The sequence below is a fragment of the Sphaerodactylus townsendi genome, linkage group LG12 (genome assembly GCF_021028975.2).
Source record: "Sphaerodactylus townsendi isolate TG3544 linkage group LG12, MPM_Stown_v2.3, whole genome shotgun sequence".
In the NCBI taxonomy this organism is placed as follows: Eukaryota; Metazoa; Chordata; class Lepidosauria; order Squamata; family Sphaerodactylidae; genus Sphaerodactylus; species Sphaerodactylus townsendi.
The window spans coordinates 1,140,348-1,167,435 of NC_059436.1; the positions used below are offsets into that span (position 1 = coordinate 1,140,348).

The 27,088-nt window shown below is 43.1% G+C and overlaps 1 protein-coding gene across 2 annotated transcripts in view; it reads right to left on the reverse strand.

Moving 5' to 3' along the window:
• The window catches only part of BIN3 (bridging integrator 3), a 104,648-nt gene that overhangs the window by 14,674 nt on the left and 62,886 nt on the right, over window positions 1–27,088 (reverse strand). For both annotated transcript variants that reach the window (XM_048513416.1, XM_048513415.1), the window contains exons 5-6: window positions 25,339–25,475; window positions 24,474–24,514 (exon numbers count right to left, since the gene is read on the reverse strand). In XM_048513416.1, coding sequence (XP_048369373.1) covers window positions 24,474–24,514; window positions 25,339–25,475 — 178 coding nt within the window. The remainder of the gene's footprint in view (window positions 1–24,473; window positions 24,515–25,338; window positions 25,476–27,088) is intronic.

A 27,088-nucleotide genomic window follows, 5' to 3' on the forward strand; every position in this document is an offset into this window, starting at 1 on the left:
TAATGCATTATTTTATGCATCAGACTGTGTTTTATGACATTGTTCTTTAATTGTGTCATCTGCCTTGGGTCTTATTGAGAAACGTGCTGTATAAATGAAGCAAAACCAACAAATTCCTCTCTCTTAGAACATATCCAACTGACTTGCATTTTATAACCTGTATGCTATGCAGATGCTTGTCTGACCTACACAAGCAAATTATTTCCTTGGTGACAGCAGTATCCAGTGAATGACTCAAAGGTATGAATCAGCCATCACAGATGCAACTCCACAGACATAAAAACACAAGAGCAGCCTGGCTAGATCAGTCTGATGGTCTTGTTTCATGCGGCAGTCAGCCTGGAGGACCAATGAACAGCGCACAGAGGTCAAGGCCTTTCCCTCATGATGCCTCCCAGCACTGGTATTCAGAGGTCTTCTGCTACTGTATTTGGAGGTTCTTAATCGCTGTGATTAGAAACCACTGATGGACCTATTCTCCTCCATGAATCTATCAAACTCCCTTTTGAATCCATCTAACCTGTTGGCCATCACCACCTCCGCTGGCAGGAAATTCTACAGTTTATTGGTTTGAGTGAAGAAGGATTTCCTTTTGTCTCTCCTGCCCTGCACTGACGGTCCATAACTTTACAGGGTGCTCTGAGTGCTAGTATTATGTGAGAGCGAGGAAAAAAAAGTCTTTCTATCCACTTTCTCCACCCGATGTATAATTTTACACATCGTCCACATCGCCCTGCACCTTTCAATAGAGTTATTTTATACTTTAAACTAAGACATCCAAGTACAGGTAGATCACTGAGCTGATTCCCCCAGAAGAGGCAGCATAAAAATTCCCTAAACAAATAATAACCAAAGGTATGCTGAGAGGTAGGCGGATTCACACATCACCATTCAGGACTGCTTCATGTTAAACACCCCCGGTCCCCCAGCTGCCTGAGCCACTGACTCATCATGGGGCCTGGCTCTGCAGATAACTTAGCCTGTGGTTTATTCAAGCCTCAGTTTTGCCTCACAAGAACACACACACCTTTAAAAAATAATATAAGAACCAATCTTGCAACTTGATTCATTTTTTAGCCTGCCCCAACCTAAAGGCTCAACAATCATAACAACATATTTGAGAAAACATAAAATATCCAGTTAAAATCCAAGTTTTTGCAAGCGGCCTCAATGGCTCACCAAGGACTAGTGCGAGCAGAGCACAAAATTACACACTCTTGCTAGCTTCGGCTGTGTCTTTTAACAGGAGTCCAATAACTTTAAAATTGCCAGCTTCACACAAACTAGTTAAAAGTCGTTGCAAGTCTTCCACCTGCCCCTGAGGGCCCCCACATCTCTTTCAACTAGACAGTCACATTTTGCAGGTTTGAAACCTGTTTTTGCTTAGATGTACATTTTTTTGGGGAAGAAAAACAAATTAACAGACAAAGCTGCTGATAATAACAGACTGAGCTCCAAAGGAATGAAATGCTCGACTCACAAAGGAATCCTCTTGCCTCCCTTCCTAGTCCTCTTGATGAGAAGGAGCATCAATTGAAGAAAAAAAAACAGCCAATCTCTGGGAGCAGTCGAGTGGCGCTCTTTTATTTTCAATATTGTCTAACAAGCACAGAACAAATCTCAGACAAGCACAAAAGGCTGTCAGAACCTGCATCAACTTGGTCGGAAGCTCACACACGTACCGTACCGGCCAAGTACAGCCCAAAGTACAACGGAAAGAGAATACAGTTGTGACAATTCCCTGGGATGAATGATCAACCATTTTATTAATATTTAGGGAAGAGGTGATGCATTCACAGAATTTGTTTCCTAATTGTGCCTCTTTGAACTGGAGTTCTGGCAATTGGGGCCCATCTCTTTCAGTGCTAAGTTTTCTTAGTGTAAAAATTAGACCTCTGGGTTTCTGCTAAATAAAGGTGGGGAGGGGTGAAGGCTTCGTGGCAGTGGACCTGCTTGGCACGCAGAAAGTTCTCAGACCCTGTGGCAGAAGAGCACCACGGCAAATAGTCCCACGGCTGCCCCTTGCCAGGTTCTAGCAGAAAGAAAGAAATAATGAGGGCACTGTTCTTCAAGGAAGATGAGCTGAATTGACCAATGGGGTTCTGCTAACTCCGATAAAGAAGATGAGCCTTTTAGCAAACAAACCCCATGTCTCTCTATTCCACCCTACTGTTGATCTTAGCTCCACTGGGGGCTTTTCTGCACCACAGGTCTGAACACAGGTAGGTGCACCTTGAGACACAGAGAATGACCTCAGTCCCCTCTTCACTGCAGTGAGGAAAAAAGGGAGCAAGAAACTGCTTAAGAAAGAAAGAGCAAAAGGGAGCTCAAAATCTTAATTCCTCAAACCTCTGGCATGGTCAGAGCTGCTCAAAATGGAAATGGACCTATTTGCATTAAACTAGTCATTCTGGACCTGCCATCACCTTAGAAATGTACGGCTCTGGTTGTGTAGTTAAATCACTTAAATCGGAACTGTAACTATTCCCGAGGCTCTTAAGTGCTTCCTTATAACGGGAGATCTAAGTACACAAAAACATTGCACCAGTAGACCACCGCCCCCTCCCCCCCCCCCCCCCCCCAAACCTGCCTGCCTTTCTGCTGGTACACTGTGCTGCGCTCAAAGATATTTCAGATGCTGCTGTGCCATAAAATTTAATCTATAAAATCCGCTCACCTGTAATAACCTGTACGAAAGACATAACAGCGGGAAAGGTAGTGCAGTATTATTTTAAACATAAGAGCCGCTGACATTAGCTTCTATACTTAGACCTCCATATTGTAGACAACTTAGCACACTCAAAAATAATCGCAGCTTTGATTTGAAGGACCGACCGCACAATTCTAATGATGCCACAGTTGCTGCAGTAGATGCCCTGCCGAACATAAAAGCAGGCCCTCCAGCCTCTTTCGGTTGTGTGCTGAGCAATATGCATGAAGAAAACGTTGCCATTAATACAGACTGTGTCTCAGAGTGGTAAACTTGCGCTTGGCCTGAGCCAGCATGAGTGGATGCTCCTCTGTACAGCTGCAGCATGTTAGATAGAAGGGTGCTAACCTAGCCTTCTTGCTGAGATGCTATGTTTCCACATGCAGGGATTTATTTATTTACTTACTAGTATGGAATAACATTTTGTCACGCAAACCCCAATTCTGAAATGGTGCAGGCCAGGCTGAGGTTGCCACACTACTGAGAGATAAGTTTGAAATGACAATCTGAGCCACAGACAGTTTGTAATGTTGGTTCACAACCATTCTGGCAAGAAGGCCATTTTCAGGAGGGGATGCAGCCAGAGCAGAAAAGGTTCCCACCAGCTTGGTGTGGTGGTTAAGAGTAGGTGCACTCTAATCTGGAGAACTGGATTTGATTCACCGCTTTGCCATTTGAGCTGTGGAGGCTTATATGGGGAACTAGATTAGCTTGTGCACTTCAACACATACCAGCTGGGTGATCTTGGGCTAGTCACATTTCTTCAGAGCTCTCTCATCCCCACCCACCTCATAGGGTGTTTGTTGTGAGGGGGGAAGGAAAAGGAGATTGTCAGCCTTTGAGTCTCCTTTGAGACTCCTTACAGGAGAGAAAGGGGGGATATAAATCCTCCTCCTCCCCCCTTCCTCCTCCTCCTTCATCATCATCATCACTCTTTGACTTCTGGATTATGTTTCAGACTTGGCAAACTCCCTGGCCACCTTTTAATCTGAAAAAGCAACATCCAGCCATGCTGTCAGGACTGGGAAAAGGCGGCTGCCTCTTTTCTTCTGCTGCCACCTTGTTTCTTGAGATAATGTGGGTTGGATCAACAGCTGCATTAAAAAGAAACCACGGCCACATGCTGTCTACGCAAGAGGCAGCCCTGAGCACATCCTTTCCCAGGATTCTCTTTTCCGTGCTGATGGGCACATCTGTATTGCATGTTGGCTGCAACTGTGAGATCTGTTTTTCCTAGTAGGTGGCAGAGAGAGTTTGTCATTGAAGTTAAACATGACAAAAGCCCACAGAATGTCTCCTACCACTTTTGGCAACACGAAACCCCTGAAACAGACTGGCTCATGGATTTGGGAGGAAATCATAGTTACATACTGGGACAACCCTGACAAGTGATCTCAATAATGTACACACAAGGGGGAAAGGCTACCTAGGGCAAGATTTGAAGCTCTCTTTGCAGGTTAAAAAACAAAAAAAACAGTGAAATTCATATTTATTTATTTAAATATTTTATCCTGCTTTTCACCTGCAAAGCAGGACTCAAAACGGCTCACAAAATTAAACAACAAACAATGTTAACACCACAGTACAGCAATAACACAAAAGAGCCGGTCTAGTGCTGAATTTCTACCTTGCATCTAGTGGTGGATTAGACTAGACTGATCTTAGAAGTTAATCAGGGTTGGTCTAGTATTTGGGTGGGAGTCCTCCAAGAAAACCAGATTGTGGCATGGAGGCAGGAATGGCAAACCACCTCCGAACGTCTGCTGCCTTGAAAACCTCAGCCGTGACTTGACACAAAAAAACCCAAAACAAAAATCCTCTTTTGTACTACAAGATGTGTCCTGAAGCTCCAGAGAGTCACTCAATTTTTTTATCTTGCTCTTCCTCCAAACAGCTCAGGGCGGCATACATCATTACTCTTTCCCATTTTATCCTCATAACAAGGCTCCCAGTAAGCTTTATGGAAGAGTAGGGGGTTTGGATCCAGGTGTCTCTAATACTCTACCATAGCTCTCATTATACCACACTGGCAAACGCCTCCATTTAATTAATTAATCTAGGCCATTTATATTCCTCCTTGCCCTGACTTGGACAGCCTTGGCTGGCTTGATCTTGTCAGATCTTGGACGCTAACCAGGGTTGGCTTTGGTTAGTATTTGGATGGTAGATCACCACAGCAGTCTTGGATGGCCATGCAGAAGAGTAATGGCAAACCACCTCTAATGTCTCTTGCCTTGAAAACCTGATAGAGTTGCCATAAGTTGGTTGAGACTTGACTGCACCATCCATCCGTCCGTCCATCCACCCGCGCTTCATGGCAAATCAGTTATTTGAATTTGGGTCTCCCCTTCAGCAGACTGGACAAGACCACTTCCATTTCCCAGTTAAAGAGCTAGGCCTGGTACAGCAAAAAAGCTCGAGCTGCGCTAAACACGAACAGGAAAAGCACATGAAACCAAACATTTCCAAACAACAAGTCATCCACTTTGCCATTCATGGCATCCTAACTAGAAATCATGAGTAAAAGGTTGGCAGGGACAAAGTGGATTTACATTTAAAAAATAATAATAATAGGAGAGCTCACCATAAGGTACTGTTTCACCAGATGGCAAAATACATCACTTGTTTTCTATAGAAGACACGGAGGAGCTATATCCTCACTCTCCACTTGGAGGTGCATTTGCAAATAAAAAAAGGTCTTCATTCAAATTAGAATTAACTGAAGAAGGCACTGGTATTAACTGAACAACACTAATATGAGCTGAAATTCACTCTGTGATTGTATCGCCTCGTGTTGAATTTACCAGTAGTGACTCTCCACTTGCCTTGGAGGTGCCATTAAAATACTCAGAATTGGTCGTGGGCAAGTTTGCCAGAATAAGAATGAGACAGAAATCAACTTCCCTAACCGTCAAATGTAAGCACAGAAAAGACAATACAAGGCCAGCTTCAAAGAACCCAATAAATACAAGGCCAGCTTCAAAAAACCAATTTTCATTAAAAAAAAATAAAAAAAATAAAACAGGGTTCTAGTCCTGAAAGATCAGAACAAAACAACGACATGAAAATGTAATGAACTTAACATTAGCAGCAAAGAGGCAGTTTAAATGGAGAACAACTTCCCTGCAGTCTGACTCATGTGAATCTCAGATCCTAAGCAGCAAGCTGTTTCACATTTTGAGATAGATAGACTTTAAAGTAATTGGGGGGGGGGGGGGGGGAGATGAAGAGATGGAGAAAACGTACACACAGCGTGCCCAGCTACAACTAGGCATTGAAAACTGTGTGTGCAAATTACATTAATTAGGTGAGTTTAGCATAAGCCAATTAGCAGCAGTTCCTCCAGCTCATTATAGTATTTCTAATAAATTCCTTGATATTGAATGAAACGATGCCTCCGCGGATGCACCGCTTTCCCCTCCAGCACAGCGGTTCTGTTACCCACCCCCTTGCAATCCTGCTACAACACCAAAGAATAAAGACAAAGCTGGCACCATTGTTTGCCCCAAGGTGTTAACTGCTGCGTACACATTTATTTTATGTTCGACTTGTATGGAAGATCTTTGTGGCTTATCTCCCTGAGAAGAGGTGCAACAATTTGTCAGCACCAGAGGCACTGTTAGCACAGACATTAATTATGTGAATATTTGCTGCATTTTCTGCAGATGAGTTGAAATGAGGACTCTGAACCGGCGGCACCCTTGATTTCTTCACCGGGGGAGGTGAATCCAATTTTTGTACTGTTTTAGAATAACAAAATCCTGCTGCTCAAATAAATAAACAACACGGTGCATTTATAAAGCCCTTTAGGGCTTTCAAAGCACGTCTTTCGCAACTTCCCAGTAATGCTTACAGCAGCCCTGCCAGGTAGGCCACTGTTATTTATCCCTACACTGCAGACGAGCGTTTGAGAGGCTGCAGTTTGCTTTAAACCTCCTACCCAGGTCTGCAGCAGGTGCACAACCACTGTGCTCCAGGAGCTCTCAAGTTATGCAAATTGCACAATTAGTAGCGTTTTGCCTACTTTTTAAAAAATACATTCAGTGTCCTACTTGCATAATTTTGCTTGGGCAAGTTTAGGTGGGAGATTTTCCTGACTTATACTGGGGAAGAGCAACTGAGATTTACAGAACTGGGAAACGATGGGCACTTGAAGAGCTTGGGCCAGGAAAACTCAAGCAACACCAGATACACTTAGTGACAGAAGGTGCTACTCTCCTTCATTGTGACATAAGGTTCTCCACCCAGATGCCCAGGGGTGATTCTTGCTTGTCACAGGTGACTGGGATAGGAGGCTGTATGCAAACCTGCCTCATACAAAATATAATCAGTGGGTCTTAACCATATAATAACCAATTGTATTTCCAAATTCACTCAGCAGCCTTTAGACCAATGACACAAAGTGGTTCAGGAGCCACCTATGGCTCTGACATGACACTTGTGGCACTTATGAGCACCATTTCCCAATCTGGCACCTGCCCTATCTTCCAGGAAAGCATGCAAGGCAATCGACTGATGTAGCTTGTAGCTGGCAGGTGGGTCCTCTCCTTGAAACAGCTGCTGCCGGGGGATGGGTTAAGGTATGAGCTTCCCTGAGTGACAGGCTTCATGCCAGGGGTGGAAACATCTGTCCTTTCCAACACCTCTCCGCAGCCTCCATGTTCTTATCCCATAATGTTCTCCAATCACACAACTAAACTAACTTCATCTTTAGTTTGGGGGATTTATAATGGTAAGTAGTTCAGTCTAGAAACAAACCAAACTACAAAAATAACAACATTGAAAGGGAGGAGTGCGCAGACATGAATCATAGAATCATGGAGTTGGACGAGACCCCAAGGGCCACCAAGTCCAACCCTCTGCAATGCACGAACACACAATCAAAACACTCCTGACAGATGGCCATCCAGCCTCTGTTTAAAAACCTCCAAAGAAGGAGACTCCATCACATTCCAAGGTAGTGCATTCCACTGTTCTCTATGTGTTCTCTATAAAGGTGGCAGTATTTAAACATTTCTTTCAGTATACGCATGTGAAAAATTCAAGTAATTAATGTCCTTTCAGCTGCTGGTACCTTATATTTTACTTGTCTTGCTGTGTGGCATTTAGGAGTATGCATTAGCAAAAAGCAATGTGAAAGTACTAAGTATTGCTACTGGGAGAAAACTAGCCATGTTTTTTTTCCTTAAATGCTTGAAGATTCACCTGCTTTAAGTGGAGCATCGATTAATCTGTAGAAACCCACATCACATATATACTTCTACAGAAACCCATTCAAACATGTGATCCACTCACTACCTTAGACCCAACCCCAAAAATACAGAGAAGCCTACATAAATGCAATTGCATTTGCTCATGTTTACAATCTGTTCCCCATCCCTCCACTGAAACACAGACTGTTAATTCCTTGAGAAAGAACCTGTTCTCGTGTGATTCTTTGGTTGTTGGTTTTTTCTTTTTTTGCTTGAGTTACTCTGTAAACGCACCACATACATTAAGGGTGCTATACAGATTGTCATAATCTATGAAATGAGAAATTGCCAGTGCTTATGTAAAGGCCACGAAAGTAAGGCCATTAACTTAAATACCGATTCTCCTACTTTTGAGTTAAATCTGTTCCTCAAAACTAATTAACTTGTCTGTCTGTTTTTCCTGCTTACAGCATTCTAGTAGCCTTGATTTAACAAAGTGATGTTTTTTCTAGGCACTAATGGAGGGGCACAGCACAACAGATTGCTTTAAAAATAGCAGTAGCACAGGGATTGAGCAGGCAGTCCCTTTGCAGACGCAGCAACTGCAGTCTTGTACAGATCTGCCATGCATGGATCATACATCATTATTTGGGGAAGGGCAGCATCCAAACCGTGAAGCTGCCCCTCACTCAATACAGTATGGGAGTCCCAGATCTTCAAGATCAAATCCTCTGCAACCAAACTTGAAGCAGACACTGACCCACCAATGGTAAACGTGTTGAAGAGAGTGAGTGCCATCAGATAATGTGCGTAGAGCAGCAGTGGTGTACTGGTTAAGAGAAGGTGCACTCTAATCTGGAGAACCGGGGTCGATTCCCCGCTCTGTCACGTGAGCTGTGGAGGCTTATCTGGGGAATTCAGATTAGCCTGTGCACTCCAACACATGCCAGGTGGGTAACCTTGGGCTAGTCACAGTTCTTCTGAGTTCTCTCAGCTCTACCCACCTCACAGGGTGTTTGTTGTTGGGGGGGGGGGAAGGAAAGGAGATTGTCAGCCCCTTTCTCCTTACAGGAGAGAAAGAGAGAATATAAATCCGAACTCCTCCTCCTCCAAGTGCTGCATCACAAAAACGCCTACATTTCCACAAAGAAGCAAAACTGTGCACACAAATGTATTCTTGCAAAAACCCTATTCAGTGGTCTTCAACCTGTGGAGATACAGGGACCCCCTAGCCTCCAACACAGGACCCACTTTTAATGTAATATATGCTCACCCCCTCTCTTTTGCTCTTTCTGCTACGGAGAAGAGGAGAATGATGTAAATCATTTTGAGTTTCAATGGGGGGTAAAAATGTTTCTACAGATTTTTCTATTCTTATTTATTTATTTATTTATTTATTTATTTATTTATTTACTTACTTACTTACTTACTTACTTACTTACTTACTTACATCCCACTTTTCTGCCCAACAGGAACTCCAAAAGTGATTTACATCATTCTCCTCTTCTCTGTTTTATCCTCATAACAACCCTGCAAGGTAGGTTAGGCCGAGAAAGTGTGACTGACCCAGGGTCACCCCCACCAAGTTTCCATGGCAGAATGGGGATTTGAACCTTAGCTTCCCAGATCCTAGTCCAACACTTTAATCACTACACTGGCTCTCTTTACAACCCACTTTAAATCCCACTTGCATGCCCTCCAATCAACTGATAAAATTAGACTGATAAATTTTTAAAAAAAGATAACCTGTGATCATGGAGGAAGGGATGGAAGTAAATACAAGGATGCTCCAACAGTGACCCGACCAAAAATTATTGTGTGTGCTCCTTTCTGACACCAGAGAGAAGCAAGCCAAGGGGAATGAGAAGGAGCAAGAACAGGCAAGTGGGGTGGCCATGATAACCCCCAGGGCTAATAACCAATGAAAGGCAAGGGGCACAGGCCTCCCTCTGCACTGCACTGGTTGAAAACAGAACGGAGAGGCAGCCTCCTAATCCAATCCAGACGTGTGTCAGAAAACAATCAGGGATGCTGCTGAATTTCTCATCCTTACCAGTTCCATTCTAACCCTCATTCCACTTCTCTCTTGTGTACATCACACCCAGGAATCTTTGTTTCAAGCCATTTTCTGTTTCTTCACGCCATTTATTTCCGTTGAAATTAATGCATCTTTTAACAATTGATTTTGCATCAATTGCCCATAAATGATATTTTAAAAAAACAACAACAGTGAAAAGAAAGAAACCGGTCAGGCACACTAGTATCAAAAATGGGTGCAATGAAAAGATAAAACAGCAGTACAGCAAAGCGAAATGAACCAAGGCATACTGTGCATCTGCAGAAGGAATTCATGGCATGCTCAGATTTAAAGAGGTACAGGGTGGCCCAGCACTCCCTGGCACTTGGCTACTGTTTTAAAAGTGAGAAAGGTGTGCATGTTACTGTGACATGCCTTTGAAGATGCCAGCCACAGATGCAGGCGAAACATTAGCAGGAAAAGCTACCAGACCACGACCACACAACCTGGAAAAGCCACAACAGCAGTTGATTCTAGCTGTGAATACTGTATATTCTACAGTATATATGTCTGTAGAATCTTGGGGCTGGGATAAAAAAGGGCTCTCTCATATTGGCAAGCCAAGCTCACTACAGTTGTAGTCAAAAGAAACAATGAAGGCACAGTTAGGCACCAAGATGGTTGAAAACAGAACGGAGAGGCAGCCTCCTAATCCAATCCAGACGTGTGTCAGAAAACAATCAGGGATGCTGCTGAATTTCTCATCCTTACCAGTTCCATTCTAACCCTCATTCCACTTCTCTCTTGTGTACATCACACCCAGGAATCTTTGTTTCAAGCCATTTTCTGTTTCTTCACGCCATTTATTTCCGTTGAAATTAATGCATCACCCAGGTGGCCCATATAACCCGGGTCGCATTTTACCATCTCCGCCAGTCCGACGGCTGGTCCTCTCCTCCTAAGCTGACCACATCGTGGTCCATGCAACGGTCACCTCCAGGTTAGACTATTGCAACCGGCCCCACGCTTCGGCCTTCCTTTGGCGCTTTGATTCGAGATTAAAAATGGTCCAGAATGCAGCCGCTCGTGATGCTTACAGGGAGTGCCATGCGCGAGAACACATTACACCTGTGCCTTTCAGGCCGCCTGCACTGGCTACCAGTTGAATAATCGAATCACTTTCAAGGTGTTGGTGTTGACCTTTATACCTTTACGCTGCCTGGGGCCTCCGTGACTCATGGACCGCCTTTACTCCCATATGTTCCAAACCGCCTCTGGCGCCAGCAGAGGCCAATTTACTGGTGATCCCTGGCCCTCAATGATACGGGTTGGCCTTTACCAGGGCTCAGAGCCTTTACTTGCTCTGGTCTCCGCCTGGTGGAACGCTTCTTACCACCAGTTGTCCGGGTTCTGCGGGACCTCGCTGAGGTTCAAGAGGGCCTGTAAGACTGAATTGTTCACCAGGCCTTCTCGGGAGACTGCCGCTGATGAGGGCCCCTTCCTCCCTCTCCCTCCTCTCTTCGCTCTCCCTCTGATAACATCATTGAATCCTACCAACTCTTGGGGCCGAGGAGGCCATTAGTGGATGCCATCAATGACTTTCAATGTTAATTTTAATGCTGCTTTTTAACGGGAAAGGTTTATATTTTATTTTAGAGTTTGTACTCATGTAACTTAGTTGAATTTTAACTTGATTTTATTATATTGTGCTCTCTACGAGTGTTGTTCAATCGCCTGAGCCCTTAGGGGGAGGGCGGTTTATAAACCGAATATATAAATAAATAAAATAAATAAGATACAATCTATGATGGGATAATTCAGAAGGCAAAATGACCAAGACAGGAGTTACCAGGAAAACTGCAGGGAGAAACTGTAGCAGACTGTGGAAGTGTAGAAACCAGGTGATTAAATACAAAGAAAAAGCTGGACTGTGAAGACAGGAGTTGAGATAGTTTGCTGTGGGGTACAGAAAAGGTGGATAGTATCCAAGGCAGGATAATAAGGCTCAGAAGTGGGACCAAGACAAAACTGTTTGAGAGAACATCTTTATAAAGGCAATACTGAAATAGAAAAACAGACTTCTGCAGGAAAGGTACTTTCTACAAAGGTATCTGATGATAACAATGAAAAGATACTGGGGTGCTGTGTGGTTTCCAGGCTGTAAGGCCGTGTTCTAGCAGCATTCTCTCCTGACATTTCGCCTGCATCTGTGACTGGCATCTTCAGAGGATCTGATAGTAGGAAAGCAAGTGGAATATATATACCTGTTGGAGTGTCCAGGATGGGGGAAAGAACCATTGTCTGTTAACAAGCAAAGGGTGCAATTAACAAGCTAGATTTACATGTGTTGACTGGTATCCACCCATTAGCACGTGAGTAACAATGAAGATAGCAAGGCCACCAGGTGAGGGCATCTGAATAGAAGTAGCCTTCGACAATACAATGAAAAGTGCATTGTTGAAGACTTCCACAGCTGGAATCAACTGGGGGTTGTGAGTCCTCCGGGCTGTGTGGCTGTGGTGTGGCAGTTTTTGCTCCTAATGTTTCACCCACATCTCTGGCTGGCATCTTCAGAGGTACGTTGTGGCAAGATGTGCTTCTCTCCGTGGCACGGTGTGGAGAAGACAGCTTTTTACTGCATATGGCCAAAGGTAATCAGAGAACCCAGAATGTGAATCATAAACAACATCATTAAAATAAGCCAGAACTGAAAGTACTTTTCAAGTTAAAACATTTAACAATCATTACCTAAAAAGGTTCTCACTTTAATTACCTGTGTTTTAGGCAGTTTGCTTTTCTTCCACCGTTATTCTGCATCATTCACTGAATATATTACATTACTTTTTATTTCATTGTTCTTTAATTGTGTCATTCGGTTTTACTGCATTGCTCATTGTATATATTATACTAGTCTTTATTGCATTTTTAAAATAATTCCATAATCTGCCCTGAGTGCTAATAAGATGGACAACGAATGACACAATCAAAAATGTAAAACAGGAAATCCACAGGAGGGCCAGAAACAGGTGCAAAGCCCAGCCAAGCAGGGATGGAACTGGGATCTGGACCAAATACTGATGCTGGGCAATGACCTGTGTCAGTGACATGACCCAGGACTTCTTACACAAATAGAGGGGCTGTGGTCTCAAGTGTGTGGGTAGACAGCATCATGACACGACAGCCATAGCATAGATTGTGGCTGCTTCACCCAGGCAGATAACTGATTTCATAACCAAGCAGTCTGGGCAGCATCTTGAATGCTATCCCGGGCCCCAGTGAATATTTAGACAGAAGGCTGCTCAAAGTTTGACCCACCTGGGTATCCTGGACTCTGAGAAACTAGAATAATTCTTACCGCCTCTTTTGGAGATGCTGCTTAGGAAAGGGGGAGGGAGGGAGTACCAGCAACTCAAAAGGCAACAGGTTGCTAGGTACATCAGGGTGTCTCAAAGAAAATACAAAATTACTACTTCTGCATTGCTAGAAATGGGAAGAAATACACCACTGAAGCCCCACTTAGGGTGACATTTTAACCTTAAACGAGAGGTGGGGGGATGCCAGACTTTAGATGATACTCTGAATTATAAATAATATTGCTACTTCTTTTCGAGTCTGTCACCTCCCTTCAGCTTCCCATAATTAAAGGATGAGGATTGAGAGACAGTGCCCCAGGAAGATAAAAGCACCATCACGATTCCCACGGCTGTTGGATTCGTTAACTATAGTCAACCTGCCTGACAAGGCTCTTACACTCAGGTGGAAGCTCTCTCCATCTTTCTCCAGCTGTGACACAGTGACTGCAACAGACCCATTACTACCAGGGTTCTGCTGCCAGGTGTCTCTGTACTAACAGGAATGGGAGGCAGCGATGGATGGATGTTGCCCATATGCAGACAAGGGCTCGTCACAACAGAGCTGCATTGCAAGAGCTGGCAGGAGGGAAATTGGAAGACTGGATGCTCAGGGCCTAGGGGAATAGTCACAAATATGTCAAGCAAGTGTGGGTTTACTTGTTGATTTAACATGCTTGTAAGCATGACACCAGCTCCAAGCACAGAAGGGCATGTCTGAATAATTTCTAGAAACGATGACCATCAAACCTGTAAAAGACTAATCAATAGTATGTTTCTCCTCATCAGTTAAATGATAAATAGCTGTATTTAAAGAACTTTTTGCACACAAAAACCTCAAAATGGTGCCGTTTTGAGCAAATGAAAGAAATGTGGGATAACTTACAATACACACACAAAACAAACTTATTGTTTGCCAGAAGTAAAGTCAGACTTTCGTTTTCTCCTTTACAAAACCGGAATAGCCTTAAAGAAATTAACAGTTTCTCTTAACTTTCAAGCTTTGCAAATGGGAATTAGGCTTCACTGAAACGAATCAACTAAAGATTTAGTTGATTGGTCTCCTATATTTTTACCCTCTATTGTATTTCTATCCTGTCCTTCCTCCAAAAAGCTCACTGAAGCATATATGGTTCTCTTTTAATCCACACTACAGCCTTCTGAGATAGGGTGGAGAAGTTACATTCTCATCCAGTGTGCTTCATGGGGTGAGGGCAAATTTGATTGTCTAATCATTACACCACATTAGTTTAATTACCAATGAAAATTGAAGTCATCCTAACAAACAAACAACGTGCAGCTGAAAAGCGCGATGAATGTCACTGGAAAAAGACACAAGGGGATCTGCACATAAGTAAATACGTGGCATTATGAGTGTGAAAATCCACCCCAGGAAGCAACCAACTGTTACAAACAGCATGACAGACAAGCAAACCTGGAAACAATCACTAAAGAGCTATCCAGCAACTTCTATTTGCTTAAGTCTTCCAGTGCTATCCATTCTTCTGGGAGGAAGTCCCACTGAACGGACTTGAGTAGCTACAATTCTGAGTAGATGTACTCAGGATGGCTCTCTTAGTTGGTGTCTTTATTTACTTAAAACACTTTCAGATTTACACACACTGAGGCACCTTGCAAAAATGCAAAAACAAATACACTAAAACATCAATAGCAGTACTCCAGTACTATGACAATAGAGAAGAAATGTACAATGTCTTATTAACAGGTTTGCCTACAAGACAGAGGAAAATCACCTGTCCCTTTAATAGAGGCTTACGCTGTGAGCATCTGAGGCTTTCTATGTCATGGAGAGAAATAACATCCCATCAAACCTCTATTAAAGAGTCAGGACATTTTTTTCTGCAGGCAGCTGGCAACCCAGCAGCAAGCCAAGGTGGCAAGTAATGCCATTAGTGTCAGCAAATAGCATGCACTATCGTATTATACAACCTAGTTAAGTTTATAGCTAATATTTTCTGGTTTGGATGATTCTATATGCATCCAAGTCCTGCCCTAAATGGCCCAGGCTAGCCCAATCTTATCAAATCTCGGAAGCTAAGGAGGTCAAGTCCTGGTTAGAATTTGGATGGGAGACCATAAAGGAAGCCATGGGTTGCTACACAGAGGCAGGTCATGGCAAACCACCACTGTTTGTTTCTTGTCTTCAAAACCCTACCTACGGGCTCACCATAAGTCAGCTGCGATTTGGCAACGCTCTCTACCACATACACATCCATTTTATAAAAAATAAAGATATGGTATAATGGACAAATTTCTATAAGCCTCAGAGAATTCGCATTCATAAAATCACCCCCCCCCCTTTTTTTTTTGGTAAAGACTGAGTTGGAAGGTGTTGAGTTAGAACCCCATTTGTTCTGCCATCAAGAACCATTTTATTTTTATGCCATTTATTGTAATCATGTTCAACATTTATAGCACCCCCCCCCCCAAGAAATTCCCCACAGGCACCCTTGCCCCACCCAACTGACCACAAACAATCCTTTAGAAGCACCTACTGAAAATCGAACTGTGAGGCACAGGACACTGAATATCTGCCTCACCTTGCATACTTTCAAGTTGTGCTAACAATGAGAACGAGAGGGGTTAGTTTACTGTAACAGTGTTAGTTTATTGTAACAGAAGAAAACAGGATTCCGGTCACACATGAAGGACTAACAGCATTTATTCCAGCACAATGTTTCCTGAGACAGAGCTTACTTCTTCAGATACCTGTGAGTTCATGCGGTGTGGTAATGCTTTAAAAAGGCAGAAGACCCCCTAAACATGCATCAAAAGTAAGCAGGAAGCCAGGTTTGAGGATAAATGGAAGGGCAAATGCTCAGCCCGAGTCTTATACAGGTTGCTTTGACGTCCACAGTTGTTACTTCCAGAGAAAGGTGCGCTGAGATCTGCCCCAAGCATCACAACGAGTAAAATCTTTGGAACCACTGCTACAGTGAGGATGCCTACCAGGCCAGGCTTACTTATTAAATGACATTTCGTGATACATTCCCCTCTTTACAAGGATGAGGACAGCTCAAGCACATGGATGCAATCCAAATGGCTTAACCATCCCCACGATGCCTTCAAAATGCAAGAGGCTGAGTAAATGTTATGTATTATCATTATCCTAGTGCGCTGCAAGTGACCTTCTCATTCTAATCAAATTCATTCCTTGACAACACATTCCCCTCTCAACAAACAGGTTGTGAATGATTCTTTGGTGCTCCTATCAATGAGTTTGACACAGAACACTAACAGACAACGTATTGTATATAGGAAATACAGCTAGCGCCTTTCTGCAGCTGTTAAAGGCTGGGGACGATGAGACAGCTGCTGTTTCCCATTATGATGGTGTCCGTCCAGAGTCCACAGAAGTTCTTGTTTTTCAGAGCAATGACACCCATTTAAAAATAAAAACACAACTCGGACTGGTATCTGGCTCAACACACTTAAAAAAAACTGAGGACAAGCGTGTATAAAAGAATGTGTATTTAAAAGTGTGTATTTAAAAAGTGAGAAAAGTGTGCTAGCTGAATTTTAAGAATAGGAAAGGGGAAAAGGAGACGAAAAAGTGAATTTGGAAAAGGAGGAAGAAAGGAAGGATACTGAAAAAGGAGAAAATAGTAACTAAGCCTAAAAAGGCATCAGAAGGGTGGAAAGGAAAAAAAAACCAAGAGGAAGGGAAGGGTGAGAGCGACAGGCTGGTGCAGGGAGGCCAGAGCACTTGGGTTCCGTTCAGGAATGCCTGCCATTCCACAATCTGTGCCCACACGTCCGTCGCAGGCCTGTCCACCCACCAGGAAGGGGAAATTAAAACCATCCTTTCTGACTACAGCAAAAAAGCAACTGGAAAGAAAAAAAAATAAGATGACAGTTCAAACCAATGGGAACCAGCGATTAAGATTAAGAACCCCCAGATGAGGGAGGGTGTACAAACAGGGAAGGGAGGAAGGTGCGGCCATATGGCTAGCTTTGTGCATGAAATCCTCACTAGAGGCCTATAAGGACATGAAAGTGGCTTTTGCCATTTCCAGTCCATGATACCCTTCCCCCCCACCCCCCATCTTAAGGCTGAGTTATCTGCTTTCACTGTCAGGCCTGAGTCTGTGTGATTAACTGATGAGATTTGTGGGGGTTACAGAGGAAAAAGGAGCTCATATAACACACTGGCTGTGTGTATCAGCAAGCACAAGCAGCAATCTTTAGTAAAAGCCAGGCAACACAATTAGTAATGTCAAGTGTAGCAGCCTGCTGCCCTGAGAAAGTCAGAGTCTGACGCAGCCATCTGCACAAATAGTGAGCCTTGATACTGGGGAACAGTTACCAAGGATCTTATTTATTATTTAGCCAGCATGTTTTTTATACAGTCCTTCCTCCAAGAAGTATACATTGTTCTGTGCTCCTCCATTTTACTCTGACCCCCCCCCCCCCAATAAAATAGCTTTGGCTGAGGAAGAACTACTGGCCCAAGGTAATCCAGCCAAGTTTCATGATAGAGTAGGGGTGGGGGGATGTAGACCTCGGTCTCCCGGATCCTAGTTTGAAACTAACTACTGCACCATGCTGACTTTTTGAACACCCACCACTGATTTTCAGATACAGTGGAAATTCTGCCCACACTGAGTAGACATTCTAGCCTTCCTTCAAGGATGCACACAGATAGGTTTGTCTCCCAATTTTGTGAGGTAATGTAGGCCGATAAAGTCTGACTGGCCCAAGGTCACTGCAAGGACCAAGAGAGGGATACAAAGCACAGGCCTCCATGGTCCAAATGCAACTCTTTCATCTCTACACCTTACCAGTCCCCAGTTGTGTCAGACCAGGAACTGTCAATTCAGCCATGGGCCCAGCGTAAAATTTCTGCCCACTCAAATCAGCATAGCCGAGCATCTCCAAATGAGAACTGTCCAGTGTGTCAAGTGATCACCCAGCTTGGCCCCTTCCCCTCTGGGTTGATGCCAAGAGAGTCAACATACTACAAGCTCTTGTTGAGCAAAAGAGTCCTCTATGATACGCTAATTTTATCCAGTTCCTCAGAGCCTCTGAGGAGAAGCAGCTCCTTTCTGTGGACTTGGACCTGCACTCCCAACAGCTGTGGAAATACTGTGCAGAGCCATGTAAGTCACCATTAGAACCAACTGGTTTAGAGCTTAGGGCCCAGCCTTGAATTAGTTGGTTTTACACTTTTTTTGGTAACATTTGTCTTAGTCCTTTCTGGGGCATCAGGAGCTAGACTGTGTATAAAAAGTTGTTGTCATTCACTGTCGCGGTCTCAATGATCCAGAAATCTCTGGGGACAATCTGACGTGAATAACTGAAAGTAGGAAAAGTACTCATGCCTTGGGGAACTCTCAGGACTCTGCAGATCTGTAAACTTTCCCCCTCTTTCCTACTGAGATTTAGCTTAAGCAGGTGCGATTGGAAGTATTGTATATTCTTCCTCTGTTCTCTCCAGTTTCCACTGCCTTTTTGTCACCTAGTGTCAGATTCTAGATTGTATGCTCCTCAGGGAAGAAATCTTTCGTTTTATTCCTCTGCAAAAAGGTCATGTGCATTAATGATGCAATATTACATCCTAATGCAGTGAAAATGCAGGGAAATCACAATTTCTAATAGGGAAGGAATTGTGCAAATGGACTACCAAATGCAAATATCCTTGCTACTTTAACTACTTGCTCCACTGCAGACTTGAGGTTCTGCCACCCCCGCCTAAAAAAACGAACACACGAAGCAGGTTGTGCCCAAAAGGTGCAGTTAATGTAGGATAAGCATCCCTCAGACAAACAAGCAGCAGCTTGCATGCAGCTGATATTTTTTCCCTCGCTAAACTGGATCTGGGGTTAATTTTCCAACTGCACTCAGCTGTCCTCTGCCCAACCCCTTTCTCGGGAAGAATGAAACATTCTCACTTAAAACTTAATGCACTGAAATTAACCTTGAGCAATGCCTCTCTAGGGAACTGTTTCAATTGGAGAAAAGGAAGAAAAGAGAAGAAAAAGAAATGACTACTGATCCCAGCTCAGGGAAAGATGTGGATGCTGGTGCCCCCCCCCCCCCCGCCCCCGAGTCAGTTGCTGCTTTTGAAGGGAAGTGATTACACTAAGTAGACCAGCCAAAAACCTCCCGGAGCTTTGTACTGCTACACTAGAGAATAGGGATTTTTTAAAAAATCCTGCATGTGATCCTGATTACAATGTATTGTCGCTAACAATAATTGCCTGGATTGAATTTATCTGTGTCTTTAGCTAATAAATTACAAGGACCACCACTGAAGGAGTAATGGACTACAGCTGTTAGAATCAAAGCCCATTTCTAGGTCAAGGAGAGGCTGGGAGAGGCTGGGGAGGGTGATCTCCAGCGGGAAAACCAATACCTAACAGGAAACAAGCAAAGGAACCCCAATGCAGTTTTCATCCATCTCCTATACATGTTACTAAAGTAATCCGAAATTTGGATGGGGGTAAGGATATTAAAGTCCACGTTGCCTTTGGTGTTCTTCATTAATGCTCAGGTGGATTCCACGGCTCTTTTAAGAACATGTTCTGGAATCACACAATCATATCCTCCCCTCCCCTTATGCCCACACTATCCCCTCTCGCATATACAGATGCAGTAAGGAGCACAGAATTACCAAGGCTGACCCTCCAGTGAAAAAGGAGAAACATTTATATGTGGGTTGCAACAGCATTCAAAATTGTGTAAATGAAAAAGTTAGAAATGAGGAAAATCTGAGGGTGGGAAAGAGAGATGAAAATAGAAATGTAGCAACCAGGCAGGAGGGCACAGCCAAGAATCTGGCTTGAATTTCAGGGTCAAGCACTCAAGACCCGAGCTTCAACTCTGAGGGCCACTGAGGTCCATGATCTATAATGACCTGGTCTTAGACCAAGTTGTGTTTGTATTTAACTCTCAGATCAGCCAAGAACTCATTGGTTAGTTTCTGCATTCTCAGCATCAATTATCCACGGGACTAACGTAAGAACAGCAATACGCGACCTAACTTGCAAAGTCAGGGCTGGTTCAACACCCAAGCAAACTGGTGCAGCCCGCCAAAAACACTAGCATGCTTCTGAAGATCATCTTGCTCCCAGCCAGCAGTGGCAGGGGGGAAGATGAATGGGCATAGATTGTGTCCACTGCCACCACCCACCTGTTCTCACCTGCCTGGGCGAAGCCTGGCTCCAAAGGACCTTGCAAGTCACTCTGTCACCTGCACCCACCACCATTTTCTAGGCTTGTGCTGCTACTGCATGGATCCAAGGTGAATCACTGAGAAGCTGACAGTGTCTTGGGAACTGGCCAACAGCAGCATGGGAAGAAGGGCCAAAATACCCTGGGGTGGCTGTGTGGAGTTACTCTCAGCAAACACGTACATAGATACTCAAGCCTTCACTGTTCCTTTTTTCTCCCTACACCCCCTGTTCTCTCCCACACCTAAACTTATACCTGGGTCTTGGAGCCCAGGAAAACTGTGGGATGGAGTGGATGCACAAGGATTAGGAAGACACGCTCTGCCTACCAAGACTCACCTGAAAAAGGCCCCCCATCACCACTCCTGGGCAAATATTGGCATTCTTTTGCTGGGACTACGGTTGTCAACTTTGCACAACTGTAATTTCCTTGCATTTTAATTTTTGCTGTATTATGAGCATACATTTGCCAAAGCACATATGTGGTGGTGGTGTGGATTTACATCAGAAAAACAGTGGGGGAGAAAAACGTAAAACCACCCCCTCTCCAGCACCACAATCCCAATACTCCCCTCCACTGAAGCTGCTTTTAAAAGAAATTTATGAACGATTTATGGACATCTTGCAAGGTTTGGCTCTAAGGACTGGGCTATGAATTTATGGTATTGTTAGATTTACATCTCACTGGGGATGAGGTTACAGATTTTACTACATGCGCATGAAGAACATGTGAGGAAAACATCCGTTCGATTAATTAGTTTTAAATAGAAGAAAGCTGTATAATAAGTGTGATGGGTGTTCTGTTTTAACAAGTAATACGATTTCAGTGTAGGCATTAGAATTAGAGTATCATACTAGTGAGACCCTGGTTCAAATCCCCCACTGTGTCATGGAAGCTCATTGGATAACATTCAGCCAGTTACACAAACTCAATCTAATCCAGGGGTCTGCTGGCAGCGGCTGATGGGATTTGTAGTCCATGAACATCTGGAGAGCCACAGGTTGCAGACCCCTGATCCAATCTAACCTTCTTCTGTCATGAAATTTTCCAAACATATTGTCATATCCACAAGGGTAAGTAAAATTGCTTTTAAAAAAGGAAGAGAAAGTGAGCAAGCAGAGATTTCGAAGGATCCAGGTTCTGTGCCATAGCTAGGATTCTATATAAGTGGAAGTACCTTAAAACCAACAGGCGTGATTGCGATATAATACAGGGCAACAATATTAACAATGTCAGCTTTATAATTTTACATTCTTGCCTGGGATTAGACACAACAAAAATGTCAGATGCGAACTAAAATTGTTAGAGCAATTTGCTTAACTCACTGTCTTATTAAAGTCATTTTATTCTCTCTTGTGCTATTTCCCTGTAATAAAGAAGCAAATCTAAAAATTTCCAAAGTCAATTTGCAGTAGTAATTGAAATTTTTTTCTTAAACATTTAAGGCGTCTGATGCTTGCTTGCGGGTTCAACTAACAAGACTTAAGACACAGGAAAGATGCTCACAGACTTAGAAGGATAAAAGTATGTCTACAGGGTTAGATGCACTTTTAAATGCAAGATTTTTACATTTCTTCTGCTTGGGGGAAGGAAAGTTCTACAACTTGAAAAAGACAAAATCACAGAGTTGTAATCTACTAATCAGGCTGAATCATTCCACCCTTGACTCAAAAGGCAGCACTCCTGACCAGTCACTCATTGCGGTCCTGTGTACCACAGAGCCAGGATCAGACGTAACTGTGCTTTTTTGATTGACTGTAATTCAGTGGCGCAGCGCCCATGGGACAGGGGTGTGTGCCACGGCGGCAGGGGAGCAGGGTGCACGAGCACCCTGGGCGCAGTTCCCCCTTGCTCCGCCCCTGCTGTAACTATAAGTGTGACTCTCCATAAGCAGCAGAGTAAGTACCACTGGGCTAGACAGTGAATCAAAGATTATGTTCTCAGGGTATTGAATACTCCTTATTACATTATAACATTTTGTGGTTTTATAAACACACACACACACAAATATAGACATATACACAGTTACATATGCCTATATATATTCCATAGTATAATATTTATTTCCACAATGGAGACAATCCAATTCGAGGTATCTTTATTCAGAACCAAGTCCCTCTGAGTTCAATAGGACTTACATTCCTCACTAGACAAATTCACACCAGGTTTGTTTAAGGGCTTCAGAGGTTCAGATTAACAGAACAAGACCACACAACAAAGCATTAAATAAATATCCCGATAAAAATCATTTGGAGAACAAAAAGGCAGCCAATCACTGAACAGAATTTATCTGAACAGATAAAATTAGATGATCACCCAGTGGAGGAAAGTAAGAGTTGACTAGACAAATTCATATCAAATTTCATAAATGGTAACAGCAAGAACATATCTATCTTTATACGATAATGCAAATTTGACAAAAAATAGAATTCAGAATGGATTCTAAAAGCCTCGTATGTGTGTATTTGTGGTCATCTTATGATGGACAGCAACTTGTGGAAACATCTGAATTCACAAAACAGTTTCTTGAGTAGCACGGCCTCTCCTATGGCCACCTGACCACAGAGACAGAAGTACAGGTAAGATATCTTCCCTAGTGACTGGCAGCAAAGAAGCAAGCTATGGAAATCTGAAAATCTGGGGCTTACACGCCAAACCTAGGTGGTATCTATATCTGATCAAGTGGAATTAGCAGCATAAAGAACCATTTGAACAAACTACAGCTTAGCATGATGTCTGAATGCAACTTTGGCAGAAGCTTATTTGATCACACTTCTCTTCTGAAAATGTCAGCCTTTTCCCTGTGTGTGTTTTAAAGAATTTACAAATCATGGTATTGTGACAAATGGCACACGGAGAAAAATATATTTCTGTTTTTCTATCATGGGGTCGCCAACATGGTACCCTTCCCTGGAGCCCAACAGGTGTTTTTAAAAAGTGGAAAGGGTTGGATGGGCTTTTGTCCAGAAATACTTCTGACGGAGCTGCGAGATCTGATTAGCTGTGTAGAAATATTGTTTTGGCAGCAGCTGTCACCACAGCAAAAGGATCTTCACCATGTAACTGAAGGTGAGCTGCAGTAGCCGTTCTGTGGCTGGCCTTTTCTCCCATTTCGTGGCAGCCATTTTGCAGCTAAAGACGCTGTGCCGTGTTACAATTCTGAAGGTGCCCTCAGGCTCAAAAAAAGGTTGGGGGCCCAGTTTTTTTCTTCAACCCTTTTAAACTGATTTCGGAGCTCTTCGTTTGTACGGCATTTCGGGAACTGTTTTTAAAAAAAGTAAAGCAACTTATAGATTCTGCAAGGAAATTAAGAATTTTTTTTTTTTAAAAAAAATGTGAATAATTATCCCGTGCGGTCTTCTCAACATTTGTTGCTAGCGCTCCTGAAACTTTTGCTTTTACATTTTGGAATCTCTGTCTGTAGCAATAAGAGCTAGGAATTTAAGGGCTCTTGTTTCCAATGGGAGCTAACAGGAGATGGGAGCTACCCCTTTGAGGGTCCATATCTTTGGCCCCCCTGAACCAAACTTCACCAAACTCATGTGGTATCATCAGGACAGTCTTCGGATGATACACTGAAATGCTGGTGCTGTTAGCTTTAAAAATGTGCCCTCTAAAGGCCAAAACTCAAAAAAACACCCAAAAAATCAGACGGACCCGAATTTTCCAGTTATACCTGAATATTTGGGTACATCCGAATATGTTGTCCTATTTGGGCATACAGATAATTTTATGCCTGAATAAATCCAAATCTGAATTTTACCGAATTTCTACGGTATTGACCAAGCCTAATCACCTTCCCATGAAGCCTTTGGCAAAACCCCTTAGTTCTGATTCTCTACAAAAAGTAAGCCTAATAAGGCCCCTTCTGCACATGCAGAATAATGCCCTTTCAATCCACTTTCACAGAGAGGGGTGTGTGTGTGTGTGTGCATGATTCATCCTGTGTTTTCCTCCCCAAGGACTGCAGAAGCACCTGCTGCTGCTCTTACAGAAATGTCACTACTTACTTTTTCAAGGGCTCTATGACCGTCTTTTGGATCTGGTTCACCTGTTTGAAAAAGAAAAAAAAAAGGGTTAAAAATAATTGAGGAGGGAAGCTGTTTGAATTATTCCGGCCCTATTCGAGTAGTCTTGTGACAGGACCACAATACAAATAGTAATCATGGCTAAGTGCTCAGGGGCAGAAGCCGAATTCCAGTGGCAGAAATACTCCTCCCCACTCCATTAAGTTTAGCAAGTTCTAGCTTACAGCAAGAATCAAATATCTCCCTTGACATTGGCCAACCCATTCCCAACAGACTAGGACAGCGTGTGGTTTGTGGGGTGACCCTGGCTCTTATGGCAATGCCTCTGCACCACCGATGTTCAAGTACTACGTGCCTAACTCACTCATAGGAAAAGCCGTACAGTCCATCTAAAGCAGGACTGGCACTCTGTGTTGACAGCTCCTATAATCTCTACATAGACATATTACACACAAGAATCTCTGTAAAAGGGTTATCAGACAAAATGTTTCCAGATTGGAAATAAAAAAGTTTTCTGGACGTAAGGGGAAAAAACAAGGCAGAACTCAATGGAGGAAACATTTTATTTCCAGCCTTTAAAAGTTTTAAAGGTTTGTGCGAAAAAGACAAGGTCCACTCAAACCTTGAACTGTCTTCAGGGTTTTACTTGCCATTTTTTTAAAAGTGCAGAGCGTAAAAATCCTGAAGGAAGCATCCATGGCTGGACATCTGATTTTTCAGTGTGGTCACAGTCATGCAGACTTGTAGAGACTCAGGTGTAAGACAGTAAGTTCTGGTGACAAGTCATACAAACCTGAAGGAATGTTCACAACCTGTGCATATACAACTGGAAGGACACAAATCTTACCTTCTCTTGGTTAAAAGAATCCATTCTCTTCATTGCAGTGTCCAAAGCTGTCACCATCTCCAGAAATTTAGGATCTTGCTCACAGAGAGGGTTGGACAGCAGGTCACAAGAGATTTTTACAGCTGACTTCGACATTGCTGCAGTTGGGACAGAGCCCAGGAAGAGAGGGATTGTGTCAGTGACTGGGAGCTGTGAAATTTTTCCCAGGGCTGAAAAACATACATACCAGAACAACTAATACAACACTAAAACTGGCTGTGGCCCACTGCTGAAACAAGTCATTTTTTAAGGTGGTACTTGTCTAACATACATGTAATTATCCCCTTCAGTGGTTTATGGCTTTATTTTCAACCATGCAGAAGTCCTGGTCAGTTACTGGAGAACATAGCCTGCATGTTGTAGCTAAAATTTAGCAAGATAACAACGTTTGGAAGGTGTACCACAGCTCTGAAGATGCCAGCCACAGGTGCAGGCGAAACATTAGGAACAAGATCCACCAGACCACGGTCACACAACCCAGAAAACCCACCACAACCAGTTGAATCTGGCCGTGAAAGCCTTTGACAATAAATTCTACTGCAGTGTTTAAGAAGTTAGCCTTCAGATACCTGTTGGCAAAGTTAATGACCATAATGATAATGTTCTTCACAAGCATTATCTCAGTTGCATTAGCCTTGTATGGTAGGCGAATTTTAGCTCCATATAATGTGTGTCTGGGGTGGGGGAGGAAAGGCTAAACGAAAAATATATATACCTAAGATCATCTAGGGAGTTCGTGGCAGAGGCAAGCTTTCAACTTGCTCATTCTCTAAGCCAGTACGCTACACACAAGTTAATTTTCACATTCATCCTCACCGTTATTTGGCAGGTAAGTTTTTAGTACAGCCATTTGTGAAAAGTGAGAAACTAAAGCTTCCACATAACTTGCCATGGGCTGCCTAGAGAGGTGAGTGATTTGAACCCAAATCTCCCACCCTAAGTTCAATCAATGCTGGCTTAGGCGGTGGATCAATCAAGTGCATCAATCCATTTTGTCAAGGAATATATTCATTCTCTTGTGCCTCCAAAAATAAGTCAGGATATAAAGAGCTGGCAGTACACGGTGCCTTAAATGTTCATGGGAAACCTTCCAAGAGCATTAGGAAGAGCTATTAATGCATTTGTGTAAACACCGAGATAATAGTTCACATATGTAATCAAGTCTATGCTGTTTAAATGCATATTTCATAATGCTGGAAAAGTCAGACTCACTTTAAAAACAGGCACAAGGTGGCTAGACACTCAGAGCCTGCTTTTTTTCCCAACAGACTGTTAAACACTGCTAAGTCTCACCACACCTCCCTCACAGTGAAAATCCGAACCTATTAAGGCTTTCCAATAGTTTTACAAAAATTATCCTGTGGCAGCAGTGACAAGATAATGCAGGGTAAAGCCAAGGTTTCTGTTTAAGCTGCAATCCTAAGCACACTTATCAGAAAGAAACCTCCATGAACACCAAAAAACTGGAATCCAAGAAAAGATGCAGAGGGTTATCATTTCACGCAGATCTGCAAGTGTCATGATGCATCTTTCAAACACTTCCAGATATGGGGAAAGTATCAGATTGAGAGGACAAGAGAGATATAAAAACTGGGGAAATTTTAACGCTGGAGGAGAACAGGAATGTTTGGAATTTTTTCAATATATGTATGCAATACTTACCATCAAACCTAAACTCATTTGATGTTTTTAAGAAACATGAATGCATCGT